This window comes from Brachyistius frenatus, unplaced genomic scaffold (assembly GCF_029030835.1).
Source record: "Brachyistius frenatus isolate BFR_SWC_R1_liver_20210118 unplaced genomic scaffold, ASM2903083v1 Contig_326, whole genome shotgun sequence".
NCBI classification, from domain to species: Eukaryota; Metazoa; Chordata; class Actinopteri; family Embiotocidae; genus Brachyistius; species Brachyistius frenatus.
In genome coordinates, this window is record NW_027210925.1 from 162231 (window position 1) to 187737 (window position 25507).

The 25507-nt window shown below is 39.6% G+C and overlaps 1 protein-coding gene across 2 annotated transcripts in view; it reads left to right on the top strand.

Annotated features, from left to right (window-relative positions):
* Positions 1–25507, top strand: part of pde4ba (phosphodiesterase 4B, cAMP-specific a) — a 164965-nt gene that overhangs the window by 110462 nt on the left and 28996 nt on the right. For both annotated transcript variants that reach the window (XM_069723401.1, XM_069723402.1), the window contains 3 exons: positions 372–408; positions 694–764; positions 3113–3165. In XM_069723401.1, the coding sequence (XP_069579502.1) occupies positions 372–408; positions 694–764; positions 3113–3165 (161 nt within the window). The remainder of the gene's footprint in view (positions 1–371; positions 409–693; positions 765–3112; positions 3166–25507) is intronic.

Genomic DNA, 25507 nt, shown 5'->3' on the forward strand with positions numbered 1-25507 from the left:
TTTTAATGCTAAAGTTGTTCCAGCCACTGTGTATGACCACAGATGTTCCATAACATGAAAATAAGTTGAAACCCACAGACCAGTTTCTTACCTTAGCTCAACTTACTAAAATAGTTTACTATCAGTACAAACACTCCTATTTTTGACCCACGAACATCCTCCCATCCGTCTCCCTCCGCGGACTCCTTCTATTTCAGTTACAATAACGAGGTTGCTCGGGTCGTGCTAATCATTGCGTATTGTTGTTACTTGACATTTTTCTTGCTTTATGGTGATGATGCGGAACAAAATCATATGACCTTAATGCAACAGCAACATCTGACATTTAGTGATCATGTTTCTCACTGTATTTCTCTTTCTTGTGTTTGTAGACATGGTGATGACCTGATCGTAACGCCTTTTGCTCAGGTAAATATCTCGCTGTCTGTTCCCCAAAATGCTCTTAAGCCCTTTATATAGCCCATCCCCTAATACCACACAGACATGTTTGTTAAACACTGAGTTGGAGTATTGATCCAACACTGATTGCAGAAATGATATGCAGAAATATAGGTAATTTATTAAGATTAATTTAATATGTTTACATATTCTTCGCACCCTGCTCTACAACCACATAAAACATTAATTAAGCTGCACCGTTAATACAAAAATGACAACCGATGCCACTGATTATCTCTCCCTCTACCTGTTTAGGTTCTGGCAAGCCTTCGAAGTGTAAGGAATAACTTCACTGCTCTGACCAATGTCCAGTGTGCCTCCAGCAAGTAAGTGTGACTGAATCAGAATTCATTTAAAAAGACTCTTCTATTGGTTTCTACAAAATGATAATAGCTTTTCAAAATGCAAAGACAAGTCAAAGGAAAAGTTTAGATCATCTCATCTGGGGAGAACGATGAACTGGTGTGCACTCACATCAATTGGTCACAAGGTGGAAGCATCGAGCTTTCTGACATCACAGCTGTTTCCACCAGTATGGCAGCTAAACTAGTCCAGCCAACAAACACAGTACATGCCTTGTACAAACACACAATAGAATTTAAAAGATAACTTCATGTGACTTAGTATTATTTTGACAGTATAATTGCAATTTTAAATCTGTCATTTGTCTGTTATTTCTTGATAAATTAAGAAATAGTTTCCTCTTACATGCCGCGTGATTAAAATGCTCTATGATATGGAAGTGCTTTGTTGCGGTGAAGCACACTGCATCTACGTGTTTTGCATGATGATCCAGGGCAAAAAAAAAAAAAGAAGAAAACTTTGTGTCAAACAAACATTTTATGAAACAAACCCCTAAAATAAGTGCAATGAAACCAATCCGGTGCCCTTTAATTTGTTCCCTTTTCTCTAAAATAGAGCTTTGTTCACCCCATGCAGTCTATAAGTTATATATTAAGTATGAGTTCTTTATTCACAAGCTTGATGAAAGCAATAGAGCCCTTTAAAGCTGCAGCAGCAGTCACCTTGAGCATCATCACTCCCAGCGGAGGTGGGACTGCAGATCCACATGACCTGGAGATATGTATGTAGGCCACCTTTCCCTCTGTTTTTCACTACGGAAGCTTATGTGTGAGTGTGTATGTGGATCAGATGCTAAGAGCCCTCTGCTCTACCGAAGGCTATAGTAACATCCAGTGTGCTGTATTGACTACCTAAAGCCTGTCTGACCTACATTTGGTTCTGACAACACACAGACTGGAGCTGAGACAGAAACACACACATGTGCACAGACATGGACAAACATGGTAATGTGATCATACACTGAATTACTTCTACACTCAAGATCAGGCAGATGATCAATGAGTCTGCTGAAAGGAAATTTATCGAAACACTGTCTACTGCATACTCTCCAACAGCCACACACATACACACAGACGCACACACAGACGCACACACACACACACACACACACACACACACACACACACACACACACACACACACACACACACACACACACACACACACACACACACACACACACACACACACACAGTACTTTGTGCCTTCAGATGTTCCCTTTTCACCTTCATTATTCTAACTATGTTTTTTAGGGACATACTACAGAATACTGACCCCAGGCACATACTGCAATTGAGTCGCTTTACATTTAACTCGTTTGGAACATCTGACTCTGGGTAGGCTGGGTTACATGTGTAATTTAGGCACACAGCAAAAAACTTTCAATGCAGAATCTTAATCTCACTCTGATTTACTGTTGTTGTTTACAGAATAAAGACCTGAGAAAATTTGTTTTCTTAGTTTGAACTAAATATCTGTAAGCAAACTGTTACGTTTAGGCAGAAAAATTAAATCATAACACTTATTTTGTTGCAATTTATTTTTCTTTAAATTAACGCTAACATATTTTTCTGTACTTTTTCATGATTCCAAGAATATACATTTTACAGAAATAACCTCAAATAGTGGTATATAATGTTAGGGTTATATCGCCCACCACGACTATGAAACAACCTCTTTGTCTTTCTGTAGCACGACAAGGTACAATTACAATAAATATGGGATGACTGATCTCTTTAAATAAAAAACAAAACATCCTCACTTTAAACTAGTCCTATTTGTCATCAATTTTAGGAACAATGTGATGCTTTGGAAAATACACGTGTTTGGTTTTTTTGTAGGTTTGGTTTTCTATATGAACCTTCAACCAGGAGACTCTAACACAAGCTAAACTTTGCACAAAGACTGGACACAGAGTGAAATAGCCTGGCTTTGAAAAAAGGTATTAAAATGAGCCAAACAGCACCTTTAAAGACCACTGATTACCACATTGCGGTTTTATGGTGGTTATGTGCCGAACTATGTTTTTCCCGGGCACAATGATTTTCTGGTGTCTGTGGTAGGCAGCTCCATCCAAGCTAACAGCTTCTCCTTGTTTCAAGTCTTTGAGCTAAACCAAGTTAACTGCCTGCTGGCTGTAGCTTCATATTTGATTGACGGAAACAAAAGTGCTGTTAATCTTTTCTTTTAGATACCGAGTGAAAAAAAAATGGGTTTGTACTTTAGGGGGTGCTCACTCTATAAAGATGAAGTTTATAGAGGATATTCTTTGTTTTGTAACATCTTCTTTGTCTTTCTTTTGTTCTTTTAGGAGGTCTCCTGCAGCAACAACCCAACCTCCAATCACCAGAGTTTGCCTCCCAGGTAAGAAGCTCACAGGAATGTCCTGCTACGTGTCTGACTTCTGTAAAGCTGCATGAACTTTTTATTACTTATCTGGTTTATATCTCTCACACATTTTTCTACTGCCATTTTTCCTTGTTCTCATTATTCTCTACTCCTCCCTCCCTCCTTCGCCTTGTCCTTTTCTCACGAATTCGCCTACGTGACGACTTTCACTTTTTGCGCCATCTGTATCCAGCTCCAACATTGTAGTCCAGACTATTCTGTCACCAAGCTCATTAACCTCGCTCAAACACAATTAAACTGCCACTTCAGACAAACACCCGTGCACATGCAGACTCACACTCACACACAGAGACCACACTGAGCAGCTCAGTTTAAGATAACAGCAAACCTCCCCTGTCTTCTTTCATCACATTTGATTCTGACCAGCTGTGTGTGTGTGTGTGTGTGTGTGTGTGTGTGTGTGTGTGTGTGTGTGTGTGTGTGTGTGTGTGTGTGTGTGTGTGTGTGTGTGTGTGTTACTGTACCGTTGTGTATGTGAGTGCATGTACACATCTAGGCCAGTAAGAGGCAGTGTGTGAGTATACTGTATGTGTGCAAGCAGTACATGACTTTATGAGCACGACACAGCACATGTCTGTGTGTGTTTGTGCAGCGCATATTGCCGTTGGTTTCTTTGTGAGAAGAAGATTTATGTCTGTTCACTTGCTCCGTCAAGGTTGTGTGCTACAGGAAGACACAAGATTAATGTTATTATACACATTGTACGCAATTGAGTTTGTTTAAAGAGCATTTCTGTAAATTCTGCACGTCCATGTTTCTCCATGAGATGTTGGTTTAAAGAGGCCATAACAAATCTAACGACAATGACAGTCAAATACAAGATACAGACAAAATGTGTCGCTTTTAAAACTTGAAAGCTTAAAGCTTTCAATTATTTGTTTCATTTGGCTCCTTATTCCCAGTGTAAGTAAGAAATATCACAAACAGTTCTTTGGTGCTCAGACAATATATTTGTGATACAAAGTGATACCTTTGTTGTATTACTGTCCGAAAGACTGAGAGGTAGCTGTGCATCATCCTCCTTCACGCAAAGTATATCAGGAGCTTTGGTCACCTTGATCAGTTACTGTATTTGGAAAAGAAATTACTCAAACCATATTTCCTCCTCTGATGTCCACCTATTGGCTTGTGTTCCAAACACACAGCTTTTTTTAAGATATGGTGAAAGACTCAGCGACTGTCTGTGAGTGATATTACAGCAACCAGCTGGACAACAAGGGAATATTGTGTTTTTAAGGTAAAATCATTTTTTTGAGTAAGAAGGGATTAAAAGGAAATGTAAAAATAATTTTCACACTGCGTATTATGGTATATTTGTCACGTGACCACTCAACGTGTGTGTTGTGTGCATTTTGCTAAAATATTAATTATTGAATATTTAATTTAAGATGTGATGAGACCTTTGACCTCACATCTGGAGGCAGATGTTCCCACACAGTCGAGATATTGCATTAAAAACGGCAGCAGCTAATGAGTTGTTGTGTAAAGAGAGACGAGATGAGCAACAATGAAACTGAAGACATTGAGCGTAGTTAACCATCAAACAACCGGAAAGTTTTACATGAAACCAGCTCGGCCAGATATGACGTAGAACAAGTGAAATTGAAGCCTCGATAGATTTAGCAGAGGTAACTGTTGTCTTCACTGCCCTTTTGTTCATAAGTCTCACTTAGAACTACACTCCTTTGGTAGAATCCTATAACATCTATATAGTGCCGTGTATTTATACTGTTTTTTTATTTTTTATTTGTGATCCTAAATAAGGCATAATTGACCAAATTATTGTTGGATTAAATTTGAGTCATTTTCTTATGTTATTACTTAAATCTATTGGTTCATGTGGTTGAAAATCAAGTAACACATTACACTGTTTATATAGTGTGTGTGTGTGTGTGTGTGTGTGTGTGTGTGCGTGTGCGTGTGCGTGCGCGTGTGCGTGCGCGTGCAATGCTTAACTTACTGGCATATGTGTAAGTGAATATTTCAGTTGTTGATGGTGTTTAAACTTTGCTTCATGCAATTTTGCAATTTTGGACTGACAAGGTGTGTAATTTGAATGAGCGTTTATTGTTGGGTGTATGTATCATTGTGAGTAATGTGTGTGTGTGTGTGTGTGTGTGTATGTGTGTGAGTGTGCAGTGGGGAGGTGTTCCTGTGGCTCTGATTGACGTCAGCATGCCTGTATGTGGCTTCTGTTGACTTCCTGTCAGAGCAGATGGACTGAGTTTTCACTTCCTTCTTCAGAACCGCAGCTCATCAGGTGCTCTGAGCTTGTGTGTGTGTGTAAGAGAGATTTGGAAAATATGTGTGTGAGTGACATTTTGTTGTAAGGTTGTCGCTAAATTACCGGCACGTGTTACTATCAGCTTTATAGCTTTGCAAGTCCCCAAGTTTAAATATTATTATTACAGTTGACTCCTCATCTACGCAAACATTTCATTATTTTTTTTCCATGTGCACTTTTGACCTGCTTTGACGTGATCTTTTAGGTTTTGTTTTCCATTAAAACTTATCAAAGGACAAAGAAAAACATTTGTATCTTTTTACAATTTATTTACAAATCCCGAGGAAAGATCATTAACTAGAAATGTATTTCACTTACAACGATTGTCCGCCAAAGCCTGATATATTTTGTTCCTTGCTATTGTCCACAAAACATATAAAAACACATGAATGATCCATACTGTTGCATGTGGATTACATGTTCCCTCATTATAACAGGACAACCATTGTAGTGGGTTCATCTCAGTTTATTGAACTAGAAAAGCAGTGTACACTTGTAACCATGTTCCTCATGCTCAGTGAAGTGCTTCTTAAGAAACAACTAAAGACAAAGGCTAATCACGGTTTTAAATACATTTTGCTGATTTAATTTCATACTACATGGCTCCCTTTTTTAGTACGCTTTTGGGTTTTGATATTATTTCTTGCTCATTTTTCTTTTCTGTTTTAGTATATTCATTGTCTGTAAAGTTTGGTTGCACAGCAAAAGCTTTACTAGTTTCAACTTGTGTAAGCTTGCCTCCAATTCATACAATTAATTGACTGACAGGAAATATATTTTTTTTATATAATTTTTTTGTGTGAAATCCCATAAAAAAAAATGTTGGCCCGAAATTAAAATCATGAGAATTTGTTTGTATTATTTAATATTTAATCGTAAATCTTTTAGTTTTGTGCTGTGTTTTGGACAAAACAAGCAGATGTTTATATTTTCTGACATTTTATACAACAAAAGACCATAAAGAAAGCAATCAGATCATTTATAACTGAAATGAATTGTTACTTGGAAACGAATGTGTAAGAACACAGTGTTTTTGGATCATTGGTTCAGTACCTTTGTTAATATTTATATATTTTTCCAATCCAAACATTCTCTTAAGAGTAGTCAGTTACATGTTAAACTTTACATCCTGATGCAGGATTTCACTGGTAAATGTCTCATCTCAGATGCTTATTTGGTTGTATAGTCAACACCCGCAAACCACACAATCTCCCATCAACTCAGTCCCACTGTTTTCTCATTAATCTCTGGCCACATCGTCACTGCACACCATATTCACAAACACACACCTAGCAAACACATCTCCCTGCATCCTCCTCTCTCTTATTCATTTATGTCTTTATTCTTCTTTTTCATTCACCTCTTTCTCTCTCTATTGGGGGGATGGGGCAGGAAATGTGAGGCAGGAAGAGAGTATCAGATTGTTCCTGTTTTGCTGTCTCTAAACCGCTGTAACTTGACGGAAGCCAGGAGGAACTGTGTATGGATGAGGTGTGTGTGTGTGTGTGTGTGTGTGTGTGTGTGTGTGTGTGTGTGTGTGTGTGTGTGTGTGTGTGTGTGTGTGTGTGTGTGTGTGTGTGTGTGTGTGTGTGTGTGTGTGTGTGTGTGTGTGTGTGTAAACTCACTGAAGAAAAATAGGATGCGGTGAGACAAAGGCCTATTGTCTATGCCCACACACTGCACAAGCATGCACATGCTGACACGATGATATAATACGTAAATACCGACAGTGCTGCACACTGCATTACCCGCAGGTGAACCTATTTCACCTTCTCCACGGCACAACATACATTTTTGTATTTCTTCTAATTCAGTTTGAACAACATTCATGAAATAAATCAAGCGGATTTTAAGTCATGTGTTGCAAAACTGGGGCACCTCCTTTGACTGAAACATGTGCTCTGCTGACAATATCACCAAAGGCGCAAAACAATCTCTCAAAAACCTGGCCTCAGTTTACCCTTTTAGTTCATAATATGATATAGTAGTTATTTAAATCACACATACTGGATATTGATCAGTGATTAATCTACACTATATATACTTAGTATCAAGGTAGGATTGTGTGGTGATTTTTTTTTTGTGCGTCTCTGTTGCTGCTGTGCAGTAACACATTGCAATTAAACGGCAGTTGAGACTGAGAAAGTATGTAGCAAGGACTTTATATTTGTTAAAATGGTGTGAAGTTATTAAAATCTGAATTTCTGGTAGAGAAACTGTACCACAAGCGTGTGTTAATTGAGTGGAGGGTGTTTGTGTTGAGGGCATGTTACGCAACCTTGACCTACAGTGTATCAGGTCCCACCCACAACCTTATTCTATTCAACGGTGAGTGCAAAAATATCCACAGAGCTGTTATTATGTTTACCGGCACCGTGTGTTCTGAAGTTTCACTGTCACAGTTTTAAAATCACACTGTACACACTGTGATGTTGTCGAGGTCATAATGGTCAAACCAGTGCCTTTCTCGCTGGAAAACTACAGAACAACACTTTTTTCTCACGAGATAAAGGTGGAGATGCCATCGATAATATACTGTGGGTCAGATAGGGATGCAGATAATTGATGAGTTATTTGTGTAATAGGTACAACCAACAATAAGACAAAGATAAGGCAGCGAGACTGGCGACATGTCCAGTGTGTATCCTGCTTTTTGCCCAATAGCAGTTGGGATGGGCTCCAGCACCTTGTGACCCTTTACAGGATAAAGCGGGTATAGATAATGGATTGATGGAACTAACATGAATTTAAGTAGATTTGATTACTAATCTTTCTTCGTGATATCACTTGTAACTTATTGACTTGAAATCAAAAAGTCTGCATGCTCCAAGCTCTGCAGATTTTGGTGTTTTTAGGCGTGACGTTACTGAGTACGGCAATGAAAGCTGTAAAGGAGTCTCTTTGTTTTTACAGAGCCATCATCACGTCACAATCTCAAACAGGTTGGTGAGGTCTGTTTGTACATGGACTGAAAATTTCCACATAATAGAGAGCAACTGACCCACAGCAGCTGTTTTGTGTCAGGGTGTCATAACAGAGTCAGGAAATATTCTGTCGAATTTCTATAGCATTTAGCGATGAGAACGTCACAAGCGTTTGACCTGATTTCCTGGAAGCCGTACTTCTTTGGTCAACTCTGCACAATAAGTATGAGTTCACTGTATTGGTGAAAGGTATTTGTACAATATGGATCTGTTATGCAATAGGGTAGAAAAACATTGCACACACATTTGCTGTATATGGTACAGTCTACACACGGGGAGGGTTTCCAGCAACTTTCTCTTTGTCTTTGACCAGGACATTTTTAACTGTGTTTGAGGGAAAAGCTTGTTATGAAAACACAGTGGTGAATTAAGATAGTGCTGCTGCTGTATTTGGTCGTCAAAGCTTTGACTGTGCACAGGTTTCATATAACAAAGCTGAAAAATGTGTGTAATTAATTTTTTTACTCATATTCAAAACATTTTATTGTGCCACATCCTACAGATTTGTACATGGAATCTGTCCGAACCAAGAGACTCAAACAGGGAGGGGTTACTTACAATGGATTTAAATTCAGACTGTGCATCTTTCATCCAAAAAGATTCTAAACTAATCTCACGAGCTGTGGTTTTAGTGATCAGTTTAGATTCGGATATGAAACATAAATGGCTTAATTTTTCATGAACTGGAAATCCAGTCTAATAAATATTGCCTTTAACAGCACAAAAACGTTACTAAAACAAATGTTACCCTTTACTTTTAAGGTATAAGAATGTACCGTTCTTCATTGCTCAGTTTAATAACATCAACTAAAAAGATTCCACAATTCCTGTGTGCCGGTCTGGGCTGCAGTTAAGAAGAAGAAAAACAATCTGTCCTGCATAATTTCATCAAGTCACGGAAACTTGTAAAAGATTTGTTTCATTTAAGCCCCTCTCTTTGCCAGCAGGGATTCAAAGAGCAGAGCAAAGGGCAATGAATGAAGAGTACCTCATCAGTCTCTTTATGAATGTGATTAAACACATGCCTCAGACGACCCTGCACTCCCTGCAACAAATAGTGGCCCAGTGCGTGCAGGAATGAACTGAGGAGGTCGCAGAGAGGAGGACAAGAGAGACAGAGGGATGAGAGGAGGAGTGATGAAGTGAGAGGACAGGAGCGATAAGGGTTGACTATGAGCGAGGAGGTGCAGGAGAAGACATGATGCCGGGAAGAGAGCTGAAGATGATGAGCTGTAGGAGCTGAGCAAAAAAAACAAACAGGGAAACTAAACAATTTCTCTCCGAGATTCAAAACTTCACACAGAACCACGTGAAAAGGTGGTCAGTGTTTTATCAGTTTACTTCTGTTGACATTCATGTGAATCCAGCAAACCAAATGGACATTTTGATATCCGAAACAGGGCCACTTCAGCAACAACAGCAATTAGCAAAAGATTTAGCTGTAGCTAACCAGCTGTCCAAAAAACAGCTCCTGCAAGTTCAAAAAGTAAAAGAAAAAATAACCTGCAATGTGTTTATTCAAAATGCAAAGATCTTCAGGTTTCACTTGGTCCTTCCACTGCAATGCCCCATCTAAACAGCCATTTTATTTGAGGGAGTACGTGCTGTCAGTCAGCGTTTTGTGTTGTTGGTAGAAACATTCATGACACCACATGGCGATCATGTAGGTGTGTTGCATGTGTAAACATCCTGTCTGAGCTAGATGTAATTCAATTTTTTTTTTTATGTATGCAGGTCTCTCTTACTATGCACACACTCACTCACACGTCGGCAGCATTTATTTACCAGGCTCTCATAATAGGTCGTCATGTGACACGCTCAGCTAAAGCCAGAGGCTCCAGTCGCAATAACTCCTCCACAGCGGTGCACCTGTCTGTGGCTCCTCAATGACACAGACCTTGACTCCAAATAGAGATCTGCCACAGTGACCAGTGTGTTTATTTCACTAAGATGGCAGGATGGAAAACCCTGATTTTGGGTTTGAAGGTGAAGTTATCAATAATCTGTTCAAAGTCTGTATCAGTCACAAAGATTTGCTTAATTGTTGATCATATTGAAACTGATCTTGGGTCAGGAACCTGCGGTTCATAATTGAAAGACAATTTATCTGGCATTACCTTGTGTCATGCATTTTTTTTTTTTTTTTAAATATGGCTAATAAATGAGCTGCTAAGCCTTTTTTTTTTTTTTTTTTTTTAAGAATTTGATCTACAAAAAAATGGCATTGGGTTGCTAGACTTTGGCCACATCATCCATAAACAAATTTATAGAGACAGCAAAAGTCTCTGTGGAAGTCTGTGAGAATTTTCCCGGCCGTCTAGAAGTGCAATCAATACATTTTGTTGAATAGGATTCATAGGAATCTACTACCGCTCTCATTTAGATTTGGCATAACATATGAGAAACAACACGATCTTCCCTTTGGGGCTACCAACCATCTTTGGTTGGTGAGGTCATGCTGGATCAGTGTCGTGGTCTTGATATGGCATTAGTTCAATAAAGGGATTTTATGGCAGGGCGAGTATGTCTAAATGTCGTAGATACAGTATCCACCAACCTATCTGTCTGCTTCTCAGCTCACACTCTGCCGTGCACGTCCACAACTTGAACAGTTGCCATGGCAGCAACATGCTCCACCTCCATACCCCCACTCTCTCCCTCCCTGTCTTTCCACTGCTGTCTCCAGGTGTCCAGCTATTGAGAAACACGTACTCTTGGCCCTGTTTCCCTGTTTCCTGGTAGCTAATAGGTGTCGGTATTTCTGTCCCTGGGTGTCTTGTGTTACCTGCCCTACTACTTCCCGCTCCTGGCCACTTTAACGGCCTCAGCAGAGCTCCCGCAGCAGTCCTGGCTACTGTGCAAATACCAGAATACTGCGTTATACAAGAGAACTGCAGTCTCATCCCACGTCATGTCTGAAAGTTTGAGGCCAATTACTAGGCCAAAATTATTTAGTAATACTTGGATTAAAATGCGCACATAAAAACGCATTTTTCTTTTTAACACCCCCTCTAACTGCTGCAGGTATCCAGGCAGATTTGTCCACTTGCTGGGCAGTGGAAGGAGGTGAAACATTAGAGAAACCACTTATGTGATGGTGCAAGGGTTTGGGTTTCTCTGACGGGAAACTGTTTTAGACAGCTGACAGGAAAGGCAGCAGTGGATATGTGAAGAATACATTTCCCGTCTGATTTACTGCTGCTGCTCTTTAGATGTGTGTACTTGGATCGGGGTGCGTGTTTTGTTTATCCATGCCTGGCTGGCTATGTGAAAGGACCTTCTGGTGGGGACCAATGCAGGCAGCATGTGTACTCGATGGTGTGTTGTGGCACATGTCCAGCAGCGTGCAGTTAACTGCTGCTGACAATATCAGAATTAATTATTGCTTGTGAAAATCAACACCGATTACATAAAACGAGGCTCAAAATCATTTTGCAGCTGAGGTGGTTCACTCAGTAATGATCCTTTTCTAATTATTTCGCACAGGGGTGGGAATTAAATCATTTTGGGTGGGTACACTATGTTTTAGTTCTCTAATTCAATCTCGTGTGGATGATTTTTGTCTAACTTAATAGACTGTACAAAAAGGATTGGCGAAGAAAAGAGGCGAAGCTTCAAGAATTGTCCTGGGACTAAAGAAATATCAGTTTGTGCGTCACCACACAGTATACTAGCCTGGTATTACTAGACCCAAATTTACTTAGTGAATTGGTAGGGTCTGACGACGTTGCATTGTGGATGGTGTCATTGCATCCTAAAGGGCGTAGACCTCGGATTAATTTTGAAACAAGTGGAGCAGCCTTTAACCAATCAGCATTGACCGCCATATGACGTTTGTTGTGCCGAAACTCACCAAACTGTGGACAGCAGAGACCCTCCCCCAATGTGAGCAGAGTGCAATGCCATTGGTCTACGACCATTCCAGACTTTGCTGATTTTTGCTTCAATTCCTGAATATTTACTAGTGTTCCCACAACTATTCACTTTTTTTTTTCATGGAGCTCTACCACCACCATTATTGGAACTACATTCATAAACAAACGCTTAACTTCAACATCATCACACATAGCCACCTGTACTGGTTGCTGATTGGTCCGCCCTTCAGACTGGCTGAGTAAACCTTGATGCATACAGGGTTCATAGGCTAGATCAGTATCACAGCGAAAACTGAATCTGTGAGCAGTAGGCAGAGCCAAGCTAACAGCATACTAACCCTTCAGCCAAAACTCTCACCTTCCTCAAAAGAAATGTGGGTTTACCCTTTCATCAGGTTTTTTTTTAATCCAACTACTCTATTCAGATGAAAAGTCCTACTTGACCTTAAAATACAGCTCTAACATCATTAGTCTTCAAGCACAAGCGATTTATATAAAGAAAGGCAGGACACTGACATGTTTCTATGAGAAGCTATAAACCTTCCTAAACCCCCCTGGACTTGAGAGAGTATTCTGTAGGTGCTTAAACTCCAGGACGTCCCTGTGTTGACGGAGAGGCAGGATGAGTACTTCTTTTATCAAAGGACAGATTTGGTGTTGAAAAATGCGTCAACGTTGGCAGGTGCAGCCTGTATACATGCGTGTGTGTGTGTTTGTGCGCAGTTAACATAACAGAAATTGTGAAGGTATGCCAAACAATGGTGTGACTATTATATGAATGTCTGTAAATGAAGTGTGTGTGTGTGTGTGTGTGTGTGTGTGTGTGTGTGTGTGTGTGTGTGTGTGTGTGTGTGTGTGTGTGTGTGTGTGTGTGTGTGTGTGTGTGTGTGTGTGTGTGTGTTTGTCAGACACCTTTCTGTCCGTGGAAGGAAGTCCCTGCTGGACAGGATTGTGACACTAATGAGGAAACAGGCCAGTGGAATGACTGCAACTTCCTCATAACACATACAGAAACACACATAGACACAAACGCACGCACTCGCCCAGGTGTTTAGACACCACCCGCAGGCTCTTTTTCTACAGCAGTTCATCCATCTTCCTGAGGGGACAAATTAGTTCCTCTGGCATGACAGGGAGACAAAGAGCAGACAGAGCCTGACCTGCGTCACATGCCTCAGCATGAAAACACTCCTTCATTACTCCATTCACAACTCATTCATGGTTTTGCTGGCTAGTTTCACAGAGTGCTCTACATAACCATCTTTAATTTCAAATAAACTGCCATGATAATAGTCTTTGATTAAAAGGGACATTTTTAAATTGAAAACTAATTTACAGGGTTTTTTTTGTCCATGCACACACGATTACTATTTCTGCTAAAACTTTGGCTGCAATTTCCAAGTCAGTCTGTTAGTCAGTCCACCATTTTGGTCAAGTCTTAAATATGTCATTGATTGATTGCCATGAAATTTGGTCTGGATAACATTTTTCCCCAGTTACTCAGTTTGTTACTCTGGTGATGGTATGTCTTTTCATCTGGCAGCGTTATTGAAATTTTTTACATTCCCATTAATATTAGTCTCATATTTGCGGTCGGTCCTAACTAAGCATGGTAACATACCAAAACTGAACACAATAAACATTAACACGAGCATGTTAACTTTCGCAGCTGTCTTTACAGACATTTACCTAATTTTAGATTAAAGCCGAAATCCAGTGATGTAGTTTTATGTTTTACTTCCTTTTTACAACTAAATCATGGTACTGGGTTCTGTTTAGGTGCTGATACCACTTTCTGATATTGTTTCATTTAATTGCTATTGAGGTAGTTTTGTTACAATGTTTGTGGTCAAACGTTTGAAATGTTTCTTGCAAGTTTCTGCAAGTTACATCACAGAAAAATTGATTTAGTTATATGTAAAGGTGTAGATATTAACACTTAAGGACAATAACTACACTCAAACATTGTTCCAATGTTTGGAGAACAATTAACATGACAAATGAGATTATAAATGTTCAGATGAGACATCACCTGTGTAATTATGTGATACAAGGAAAGAGGAAAGGATGTTAAGATATTACTTATTGTCTATTAGCACATAGAGTACAGTACAAAATGTGCATGATGCTGACCCAGCTCATACTAACGGTGACTTTTTCATACCTATGTAAACACTTCAGAGCCACAGTTTAAACAGCTTTAGCGTTAAGTGATGTGCATTGTGTTGGGTTGTGCAAGTTGTTCTGCTGGTCACGCAGGAACTGCTTTTGTATAGTTTATCGAGAGAGAAATCAGTGTCGAGAGAAGAGCGTGTTCTTGGCGATGGCTGATAAGACTGTTTACCTTCTGTCTCTCTTTCTGGGGGAAAAAAAACCAGACCTTCAGTGTTTGTTCCACACTGGAATGCTTATATTGTACCCATGAACCAGTCCTTAACGTCTGACAGTGTGTGTATGCCGTATGTGTCTCTGTAGATGTTCATCAGTTACACTCTGGTGCTCCTCTTTAAAGGGAGAGCACCACAAAGCTGCTCGCTTTTGTCTGTCTTTGCTATGTTTAGTGGCCTCTGTGTGTGTGCGTGCGTGCGTGCGTGTGTAAAAAAGGTGACATAATGAGGCCCTGACCAGATCAAACAATGATTTGTGTTTTGCTTCCCCGATTGCAAGATGAAAAAGATGAATACCAGCACAGTAATGCAGTGTTGGAACTTATGACTGTTATTAACTAGGAGAGTTAAAATTTGACAAAAAAGATTTGAGTTAGGTTCTGTTTTGATGAAGGAGACCATACTGAGCGCTGGATTACGTAACTACATCACATCTCTCCTTCTACTTTAGCATGAAATAAATTTGTCGATCCTGTAGTGATGGTACTATATCAAAAAATTCAAACAAGTATTTTCTTTAAAGGGATAATTCACCAAAATCACAAAAAACATAAGGATAGTTTTAGTTTTCTCAGATATCTTTTATTTTTTTCTTAAATTTCTACCTCAAGCCATGCAATGGAATAATGAACTTTCAGTCTTAACTTTTAAACCAATGTGAGCAAGCAGTCCCTAAACTGCTCAGAAAATGAGAATTTTAACATTTAGACATTCATGACAATTGCGCAAACATCATCTGCTGAGGAAGCTCAAGTGACACAGTCAAAAGCTCCGGAACAGCTTGATTGTTTTGCCAAGAGCCACTTGTCTTTGCAAAAACAATGTCCCAGTTTCTCCGAAATACTTTGACACTGGATCAGCTGTTTTCAGTGAAACCGCTTTCCAATGAAGAAACAGTCCCTAAAACTGTTTACATGGACAATGGCACATGAAAACAAACCTGTACATCATTTCTGAAGAGAGGTTGCTGTTGAAAATTTCACAGAATTATCCAGTGGTTTTTTTTTGCAGGATGTATCAAAACAAGGCACAAATTACAATGGAATTCATAAGTGAGATGTTCTTTCATTTTAAATGTATGATTTGTGGTATTTAGCCATAAAACAGGAACATCTTGCACGTTATCGGTTTTCGGTTTCAAACTAAATGTGTCTGTGGTGTTTATGGCTCAGTTTCCCAAATTAACAATGAAGGCCTCCTCCAAAAGGTTGTAGTTTTAGCCCTTTGCTTTTTATCATGTAATTAAAAAGGCAGATTCCAGTTATTGTCTGTTTTTTTGTGGCTAACGCTGAATCTCATTTAGGACGGGGACAGTGTCAAGCTCATTATAAGTACCCTGCTTTTTCAGAGGTGCTTGACCCAAGGTCATGTATTATCCTCTTCAACTGTCTATTGAGGGCTCAATTCTCATACTTACACCCTTGCTATAATGCCTGTTCAAACCCAAATGGACACTTGTGTTTTGTGTGTTCCCATCACAGATTAGAGTTTTGTTTCAGCACAATGATCCACTCATTGCTGCATCCTCAGCTAACTCCTCTATGTACTGTGACACAGTGCTGCACTAATGGGACTGCACCAGATTGGGCAGCAATGTGTGTGAACAGTGAGCGTCAAAAAGTAACAGTACATCACACGCTTTCAGAACTTAACTGTTTATTTGTCTTGGCTCCAAATCTAGTGCAGGATAAATGCCTTTAGTACTTTAAATTTGGCTTGCAGCCTCTTCTGTTCATTATTACCACTGACTGCACTGACTCCAGACAATTCATGTACTCCATGCTTCATATGATCCATGTTTGATCTTAACAAAACTAAATGCATTTGTTTTATGTTATAAAATAGATTTTAAAGAGACATATTTAATAAGGCAAGGTCTTAGCAAAGCCTGTTTATGCAGGCAAATTGGATTTCACTCTGCTGCTTTTAAACTTTAGTTGGTAAAACTGCTTCTGCCGCTGACTAAAAAGACACTTTATACTTCTGTCCTGAGTTCCCACCACTTCACTCTGAGATAAATCCAAGATGCTGTTATGTAGTACACATCCAACAGGACTTAATTTATTTCTTAACAACTCCAAATACCCATTAAATTGTGATAAATATCATATTCTTGTTGTGACCTCTTCAATAAATCTGCTTTGAGTAAGCCTTGAAGATGCTTGGCCTGCAACTAATCGTGGCTTAATATCTGAGGAATCAACTTATTGGCTGGGACACTGAGACTATTTTCATTTGTGATGAATACAGCACAAGTTGTTTTATTCTGTTTGAATGTTTAAGACTTATTAAGCTGCAAAAGGGAGGAGGTCGGTTGTTGAAGGTCGGGTCAACTGAGCATGTGGTTTTGATACAGGAGATCACTGTTGGTATACTATTTCCTACCAACAGTTCCATTTCTTAGTCACAATGATCACTTACAGTGTGGCATTTTGTATGTGCAACTTAGAGTTGACAGTAAATGGCAGGTAGATACTCTGATCAACAGGGAACAGGGTAGTAGAAGTATTACTTTCATCACAGTAGTCATGTAAACTTGAAGAAATTTGATTTCACATGCAATTAGCATTCACTGTATGTATACGTTATGTATGTGTATATTAATTAGTGTTCCTAAGTAGTGAACAAACATTGGAAGTGGACATTATGTACGGGAAAGGATTCATCATTGGTGTGACCAGAAGATCCTATTTGACACATTTCATTTTGTTTTAAGATACAAAACAATTAGAAATTGATAAATTAAAAAAAACGAAACATTACCACAGTAAATTCATATGGTACCAAATCCTAATCCTGCCGAGGACAGTTGTATATGGCTGGGTACTAAATGTCGATACTTCTATGACCGAATTGCTCGATTGTACCAAGTAGAGACAAATGCCTTAACATTTGGTACCAAACACGAATACCTAGGCTACATCCACGATGACACGTTTTTATTTTAAACCTATTTGCTATTTTTACGTGGGAGTAAATCTCATTCGTTTCAGTGAGCTACAGCATTTACTACGTAGATGTGATGCATTTAGGGAAGATTGGTAAATTGTAGCGTCTAGTGACAATGCAATTTTAATAGATAAATTGTACCCTCAGATAATAACCTGGGTTACAATCTTCCCTCTAAACTGCATTAAAACTACAGATTTGGACTATAATGTGTAATATATATATATATATATATATATCTTTTGGGATGATGGATTTAATAAAATTGGAATTGAAAATAATTGGGCAGAAACCAGTATCAAAATCATGGTATTTTTGAATGATACGAGGCCTTAAAGTCATGAATGAGTCATTATCTGTTGATCTGCACCAGATCACAAATGGGTTCAATGGGTTGCTTTGGAAGGCACAAAAAAATAACCTATTTTGTCTTTTGGTGTGGAGGACGTTGTTTTTCGCTGACATCTTGACCAGCAAAATCCATGTGCAGCGGACTGTAGCACAAGCCTGAGAAAGAAGAGATGAGGATAGAGTTGGCTACTTTCCCTTTTTCTCCATCCATCATAATCGTTCAGGGCAGCCACACTGCCCGTCCAAACATCACTATCATCCTCTCTACTATGTGTTACAGAGAAGTACCCTGGAAACATGACCAGCATTCAGAAGGCGAGCGGGAACCACAATCCGCTACTAAACCATAACAGTCATCAAACTGTCCTCGGCCAATGACACTGACTCGCTACTTTGAAATGTACAACCTTGGCTACTCTGACAAATGCACGTCCCACTATGTGTACAGATCCACAAGTGCATGTGTGTGTGTTCACTGAATCCTTGTTTGCCTAAATGGCACCTTGCATCATCAGGTGAAGTTGTGAGTCTGCCTGTGTTCGTGCTGTATGTAAGTGTGAGCCTGCCATCGGTGTGTCAGTGTGTGTGTACACTCTGTGACAGATGTGGGTAGCTGTATGTTTGCTCTGAGAGAGCAGGTGAGGAATATCACGGCCCTCCACCAAGCCACCCGCTCTCCCGCTCAGCTCAGATCTAACCGTTGTTTTTATGATCTGACTCTTGGAGACAAGGTGACGTCATCAATAATATTTTCTACCAGAGCTTCTGTATCATACAGGCTACAGTAAGCGTTTGTCTGTGAATGTGTAACTGTGTAAGGTCACTGCAATTTCAGGCTCTTACTCACAACTCAGTCCATATCACTAGTATGTCAGTGGAGATCAAAGAAGCGTGTTTTTACTTGTTGTGGAGACCAGGCAGTAGTGACAATTCATTTTTTTCCTCTCACATAGATCAAATCAACTGAGGTCACGGATCCAGATCACAGCAGGTTGACTTATTTCCATATGCTTTCAATGGCATGCATCTGTATTGTTTGTTTCCTCACTCATCCCTACGTGTACATGAGGGCACAAAAAAAGAAAATGTTATAAAACTTTTTTTTAAGACAGATGACAAATTAGTGAATTGACAGACGTTAAAGCTGAGGGTCACCTAATGGTGATTTTTTTTTTCATTTTTTTTTTCAGTTTTTATATGAAACAAAGAAACTAGAAAATGTTCATAGTAACAAAGCTGCAACCGGAGAATTTTTGTGCCGACATTTTTTGTAATTGTCTGCAAATACATGTAGATGAAAATTCTTTACATACTATTTTCTGCCTTTGTAATATAATGACAGTTATAGTCATTGCTTTTCTTTATTCTGACAGCCGAGCCCTGATATCCACCTGCAAGAATTACACAAGTGTCTTTAAAAGCAGCACTTTGCTGTCCATTCCAGGAATTTGCTTCTTTGTCTTTTCTTTGTAGTGGGTGGTTGATGCGCTAGCTGCCGCTGAGACCCTCAGAGAAAGAGGGAGAGAAAGGTAGGGAGGGATGTGCGTATCTATTTGTACACTGGAAATTTGTTGCATAAGAGCTTAGCTCATTACCAGAGTGCGATGGAAAGACACACTTATATGTCAAAACCATTGCTATACTTTCCTTGTGATTTGGTCCTGTGCGTTAGTGTTGTTATTCGTAAAGGTTTGGGGCTTCGTTTGTCTTACTTTTATCTGTTCTAATAGTTTTCAAAGTTTTTTAGTTGTCGTGATTAAGTGACGTGAGCAAAATTTGAGAGGGTGAACATTTTTGTCTTGTTTGCCCAAGTTGTTTGTTGGCACTTTGGTTGGCATACTCAAATGGGCAAGTAAAAAAAAAAAGAAAAAGGCCTCCCTCATGTTTGCCTTGTTCACTTATGATGCCATGAAATTTTCCTTGTATTAAATACTGTACAACTGGCACTTGAATTGGGTTGCACCAGCTATTTATAAATGAGTTAAAAAGGTCTCAGTAACTTTGATCAAACAACATTACAAATTCACTCAATCAGGTTGTGCTATTACAACTTTCTTAGATGTCTGCAATGTGGAAATTGGTTGTCAGGGAACATCTGTAGCACAATCCAATTAAAAGCATCCTACAGTGTAAATAGGAAGTTTCTGTAGCTAACATTTGTGCAATAACACACCAGTTTGTTTATTTCAACTTCATTTTTCTGATTTTCTGAGTGCGTACGTTTGATGCACTCTTGGACTTGCTTATTGCAGTCATTGTGTTCCCATCTCTTATAATTTACTGTACTTACAATTGAATCGATTGCCAATGCTACAAACAGTGATCAACTTGTAATAAATCAGCATCTTCCTTTAAAGCATGCAGTATCTCCACATGCGAGTATATATTATACGTGTTGCTCATTGCTACGCGTGTCGTCTGAGATAAAATATAGGCCAGCTGACTGCCATGTCTTGTCGAGCATTAGGCCACATTTCACCATCCCACTGCCCTCTGACTCTCGAGTGTCAGTCAGATGCCCTGGGAGGGTTAAAGACGGCTGGAGGTTTCCATACAGAGTGACTGACATCCTGACACTTTCAGAATAGCTGGCACAGTCCTCCAATCTACTAATGTGGCGCTGAACAACACAGAAGAAACACATTCTCCAAAACTGACCTCAAGTATTCTCTATTTGTGTCTCCCTATCTCCAAATGACTTCTAATAGTCAGACATTAAGCTTCTATTGTGGCAATGGTGAGCTCATAGTTTGATTGAAAGTAATCCCAGTGTTGAAATGTGGCCAGAAATGACGGGCCCAGTCTATGCTTTACAAGTCTCCAGTGTCATAAACAAGCTGCAGTGCCAAGTATTTACCCTACTCAAAGCTCTCTATACCCGCTGGCACAGAATGCCGCGGCTCACAGCCAAGGGAGATCCAGAGCTCAGATGTGGGAGAAGACCCACTTGCTTGAGCGTGTGTGCCACTAATGTGTGTATATATGCCTGTATGTGTCGAAGGCCCAGTGCAAGTGTTGGTTGAGTTATGAGAACGATATCGCTAATTTCACTTCAGATTTAATTCTGCTTGTTGGTTTGCTACTTTTTCAGTTCTGTTTATGCAGATGACTCTAATAAAGGTCATAAGCTCAAGACAACGATGTAAACATACAGAATAGACGATTATTTCCATTTTTTAATTACGTTTATATTTCATTAGAAATTGGATAACTTTTGCCAGCCTTTTTTCAAAATTGGCCATGTTGCATTTTCCAGCTTTCTCACAGAGCTTCTGACAGTTTCTCTGGTTGACTCAGCTCAAGGCCAAACGTAGAGACCACAAATAATCAGTTCAGGGCTGAAACCTTTGTACAAACCAGATCTAAGAATGGTCATTGATTAGATTTAACCTTCTGCCTTCGTTTGTGCGTGCATTTCAAGCCAACACAATAAACATCATGTCAGAAAAGCTGCAATTGCTCCAGAGTGTGCGTGACATTAGAAAGTAGAAATCTTTACTAATCAATGTTATGTGCAGTCAGCTGTTAGGTTTACAAAGACGGTAATCATCAGGATTTTGGGACTGATTTTCCGCTTGTATTTTAAAGCATGATACGGAACTTCTTTGTAGACTTAGTATATTTGAGTGTTTGTTTGATTGTACACCAGACAGTAAATATTGTAGAGAAAAATGACATAAAACACATGTTCCCTGCTGGATTCATCATTGTGATTTATTCCCCAGAAATTTACTTTAACTTCAGGCATAAAATTCTCTCACGAGTTTAATTTCCCTCGCGCTTGTGAGAATAAACAAAATTTTGGACTGTGTGTCAGTCTGTCTGTAGTCATTCAGGGCTCAATCCAATTATGTCATCCTCGCTTATCCAAGTGTAAGTCATGATGGCATTCAGACTTGGGAAAACAATCCTTCCACATCTGGTGTCAAGAGTAAACAGTCTGAGTCTTAACGAGGCTCATTTAAGTGTCATTAAATAAGTTTGAGATTTGGCCACAGAGGGACAGATTTACTTCAAAACTGCCATAATATATAGGCATAGAGGCATATACTTGTTTTTTCTTTTCTGTAAAGGAAGTTTACTTTTTGTTTGTATGTTAATCTTGAGCTTGTTCTTAAAAATACATTTCTATTGGTGTAAATCTCACTGAAGAAATAGGGCTGCAAATAAGGATTATTTTTCATTAATTAATTTTAATTAAATGATTAGTGACTTATCAACAAAAAGTCACAAAAGTGAAAAATGCAGATTCCTAAAGCTCAAAGTGATCTCTTCAAATTACTGCTTTTGTAACCCAGTGATGTTTTTACTGTTTCAATGTTCATATCTGAGAACCAGAAAAAAGTTGTACCTGAACTGAGTGAACACGACACGCCATTAATCCTTGGTGTGTTACCGAGAAATACAGTATACTGTATTTGTGTGTGCATCTGCATCATGCACACGCACTACTTCACACAAACTCTGTGTCACTTCCCTTTTTCAGTAAAAGAGAATAGCTTTTCATAAAAAGGGATTTAATTGATTTCACTTTGATTGTCTTCTTCCTGTTTCACCTATAGCAACTGACAACATGAGCAGTTCTTGCTAACAGGAATTTTTTTTTTTTTTTTTTCTCACAGCAGTTTAAGTTTTAAAAGTTTGCACGACAGTAATATTTTACTTTGTAAGCAAATGTACAATGAATTTCCAAAAATGTGTCAATCTGTCACTCGTCTCTGTGATGACTGAAGGCCGAGCAAATTAATACCATGTGGTTTTGTGCTGTTTTTAACCTGACGTGACTCCGCTCCAGTTGTTGTTTTGTTATTTTGTTTCACTGGAGTCTAATTCCATGTCGGGTTTTAGCTGCGGCCTGCCACAGAGAGAGAGAGCAGGTTCAGAAAGCTGGAAGCATGCACTCTGCAAGTATTTGAATTATGCCATTGACGTCAGCACAATCATAAAGTAGACGGCTGCCCTTCCCCTGAAGTATTCCCTTGCCAGCAGGCCTGTTCAGCTCTGTGCAGATGGATCCAAACGCTCTCTGCTTCACAGACAGGACCTTTTGTTTGGGTATTTGGGAAGCTTTTGGACTCCCTGCCCCGCCAAAAAAACACCGCCACTACTGCGTCCTCTTTGTGGATAAGCACAGAAAGCAGTCTTTTCAAAATCAAGTCAATGATAAAACGGCCTGCTTCAATAAAAATCCTGATTATTGTCAATAAGGAAACAAAACGGCCAAATCAGATTTTGGTCATTATTACTCTGTGGTAACGTGGCAGATTTTGTTTCGGTAGAGTTAGGATTACGATATCTTTGTCTTTTCTGAAACTGCTGTCAGGGCATGAAGGCATATTTAGCTGTTACTTATGGGGGTGGGGGGGACTTTTATTTAACCTTGATTCAATCAGGAAGTTTTAGTTACCCAATACGGACAAGCACAATCAATCTTGTCTTGCATGCTCACCAGTGCAAATCTTCTTTATTGGCTCAATTTGATTGTGTTATGTGGTCTGGGAGACGCACATAAACACACACATGGACGCAAATACGCCGACTTGGACTGACACACACACCATGCTCACTCATCATGAGGAGGCATGCCGTTTGAGGTCATTTCAGGTTTGTTTCAGCTGGTCTTCATATGTTACCAGAGACGCTAATTCTCCGTTGCACGCAAACTCCTCCGTCACGGAATCCCTCTGGTACCTTTCCTGCCCCGCTCAACAAGTCGGCTCCGTCCCGACCCAAATCCGCCAGGCTTCGCTCCGTTTCAACGCCTGCACTCTAAATACAGTCAAGATCATATTAATAAGACAGTTATGTTTTTCTTGACAAATGTTCAACACCAGCTGGAAAAGTCTTGGCCAAAATGACTCCTTGCTCAGCCTCAGTAAAATGTTGTTCAAAGCCAAGAAACAGAAGAAGCATGACAAATGAAGAGAGCCTGCCTACAGTGCACATCAGATCACTGTGGCTGTTTACTTTCTCATAATTTGAAATAAGACCGAGTTTAAAGCTGCTCCAGCTTCCACATTTTTTAGGCGTAAAATAACCGTACTGATGGCAACTGAAAAAAACATTGGGTAGCCCAAATACAAGATTTGCCTCATTTATGATAATGTAAATGATTCTAATTTAACAAAAGCCACTTTTATATTAATTATTTTCAATGAAGCACATACTATCAAAATTCATGTGCATGGCTTGGCACCACGCGGGATAAATGAGAAATCCTGTTTGTAACCCTTTAGGTCACCCATGAGGAGCATCCTATACATAATTTCTATGTGTTAATGCAGGAAAATAAAAATCAGACAAATTACTTTTATTTTAACTAAAAGTCAGCTCATGATCAAACTTTTTCCTCTATCTTCATCGAAGCTAAGTTCGATCCACCAGCAGCAGCTGTATACTAGTTCATTCCTGAGGATTTTAGAAATCTCTCCTCACCGCTGACTTTCAGATCCACCACTGCCCCAACAGGAAACCTCTGTAACTCGAACTCTAGAGCGTTACTTTGAAACTTGAAAGAAAAAGAGCAGCATCAACAGTGACAGAAGTTTGGCTAACTGGGGTTCATGGCTCCTGTGATCCATGCTAATCAACCCAAGGGGCAAATGCCAGTCAGCATGACAATGAGGCCCATTCAGTCCAGTCGGTGTTGTTGCTCCAAATGTGGGAGTTCACCTCGGGTAACGCAGACAAAGCCTGGTCTGTTACCGTGTTTGTGTGTATGTTTTTTGTGGGTATAAGTTGAGAGTAAGAGTGAGACGCTGTGGTGAGTTGCAGCGAAGGGTGGTGGTGGGGGTAGGAGGGGCGCGGGGAGGGGGGGGGTGTATGTGAACGCTCATGAGAGTTGAAGCAAACGGAGCGAGCGAGGCAGAGGGAACCTCAAGGACCGGGACAGTGTTACGCTCACAGGTCCTCTGATAGGACAGACAAACGGCCTCATTGACGTATTTCTGTTTTATCAACGAGAAAGCGAGATGCAGAAACCAGAACTGAAGATTTTTACATCAGAAAATGACAACTGAGCAGGTAGCAGAGAGCACTGTATGTAAGACTCTGAGACAGACGCCTGAGGCCTCAGTGAACCTTCAGACCCTGTGGTGTCAGACTGTCTCCGAGCTCAGTTCACTCCTCACAGTATGCTTCTCACATTCACCTCCCACATGCGTAAATCACTGCCTATCTGTGTGTGAACACCGGGCACGTGTGGGAATCGTGTGTATGTGTGCCACAGTCTAATGTGCAAAATACGATTGGAAAAAAAGTTAAGCTGAGATGAAAAGCAGATCATGGTAGAAATTTTGACTAAAGACCCATTTGGGCTGGATTATTAGTGGGTTAGAAAAATCATGCCGTTTCTAAAACTTCAGTTATTGTGGGATTTCAGGAACAAAACGACAAATCATTGTTAAAACTTTCTGCCTTCCTGGTTTTTTTTAAAATATTATTTTAAACAAATATATCTTCAGAATT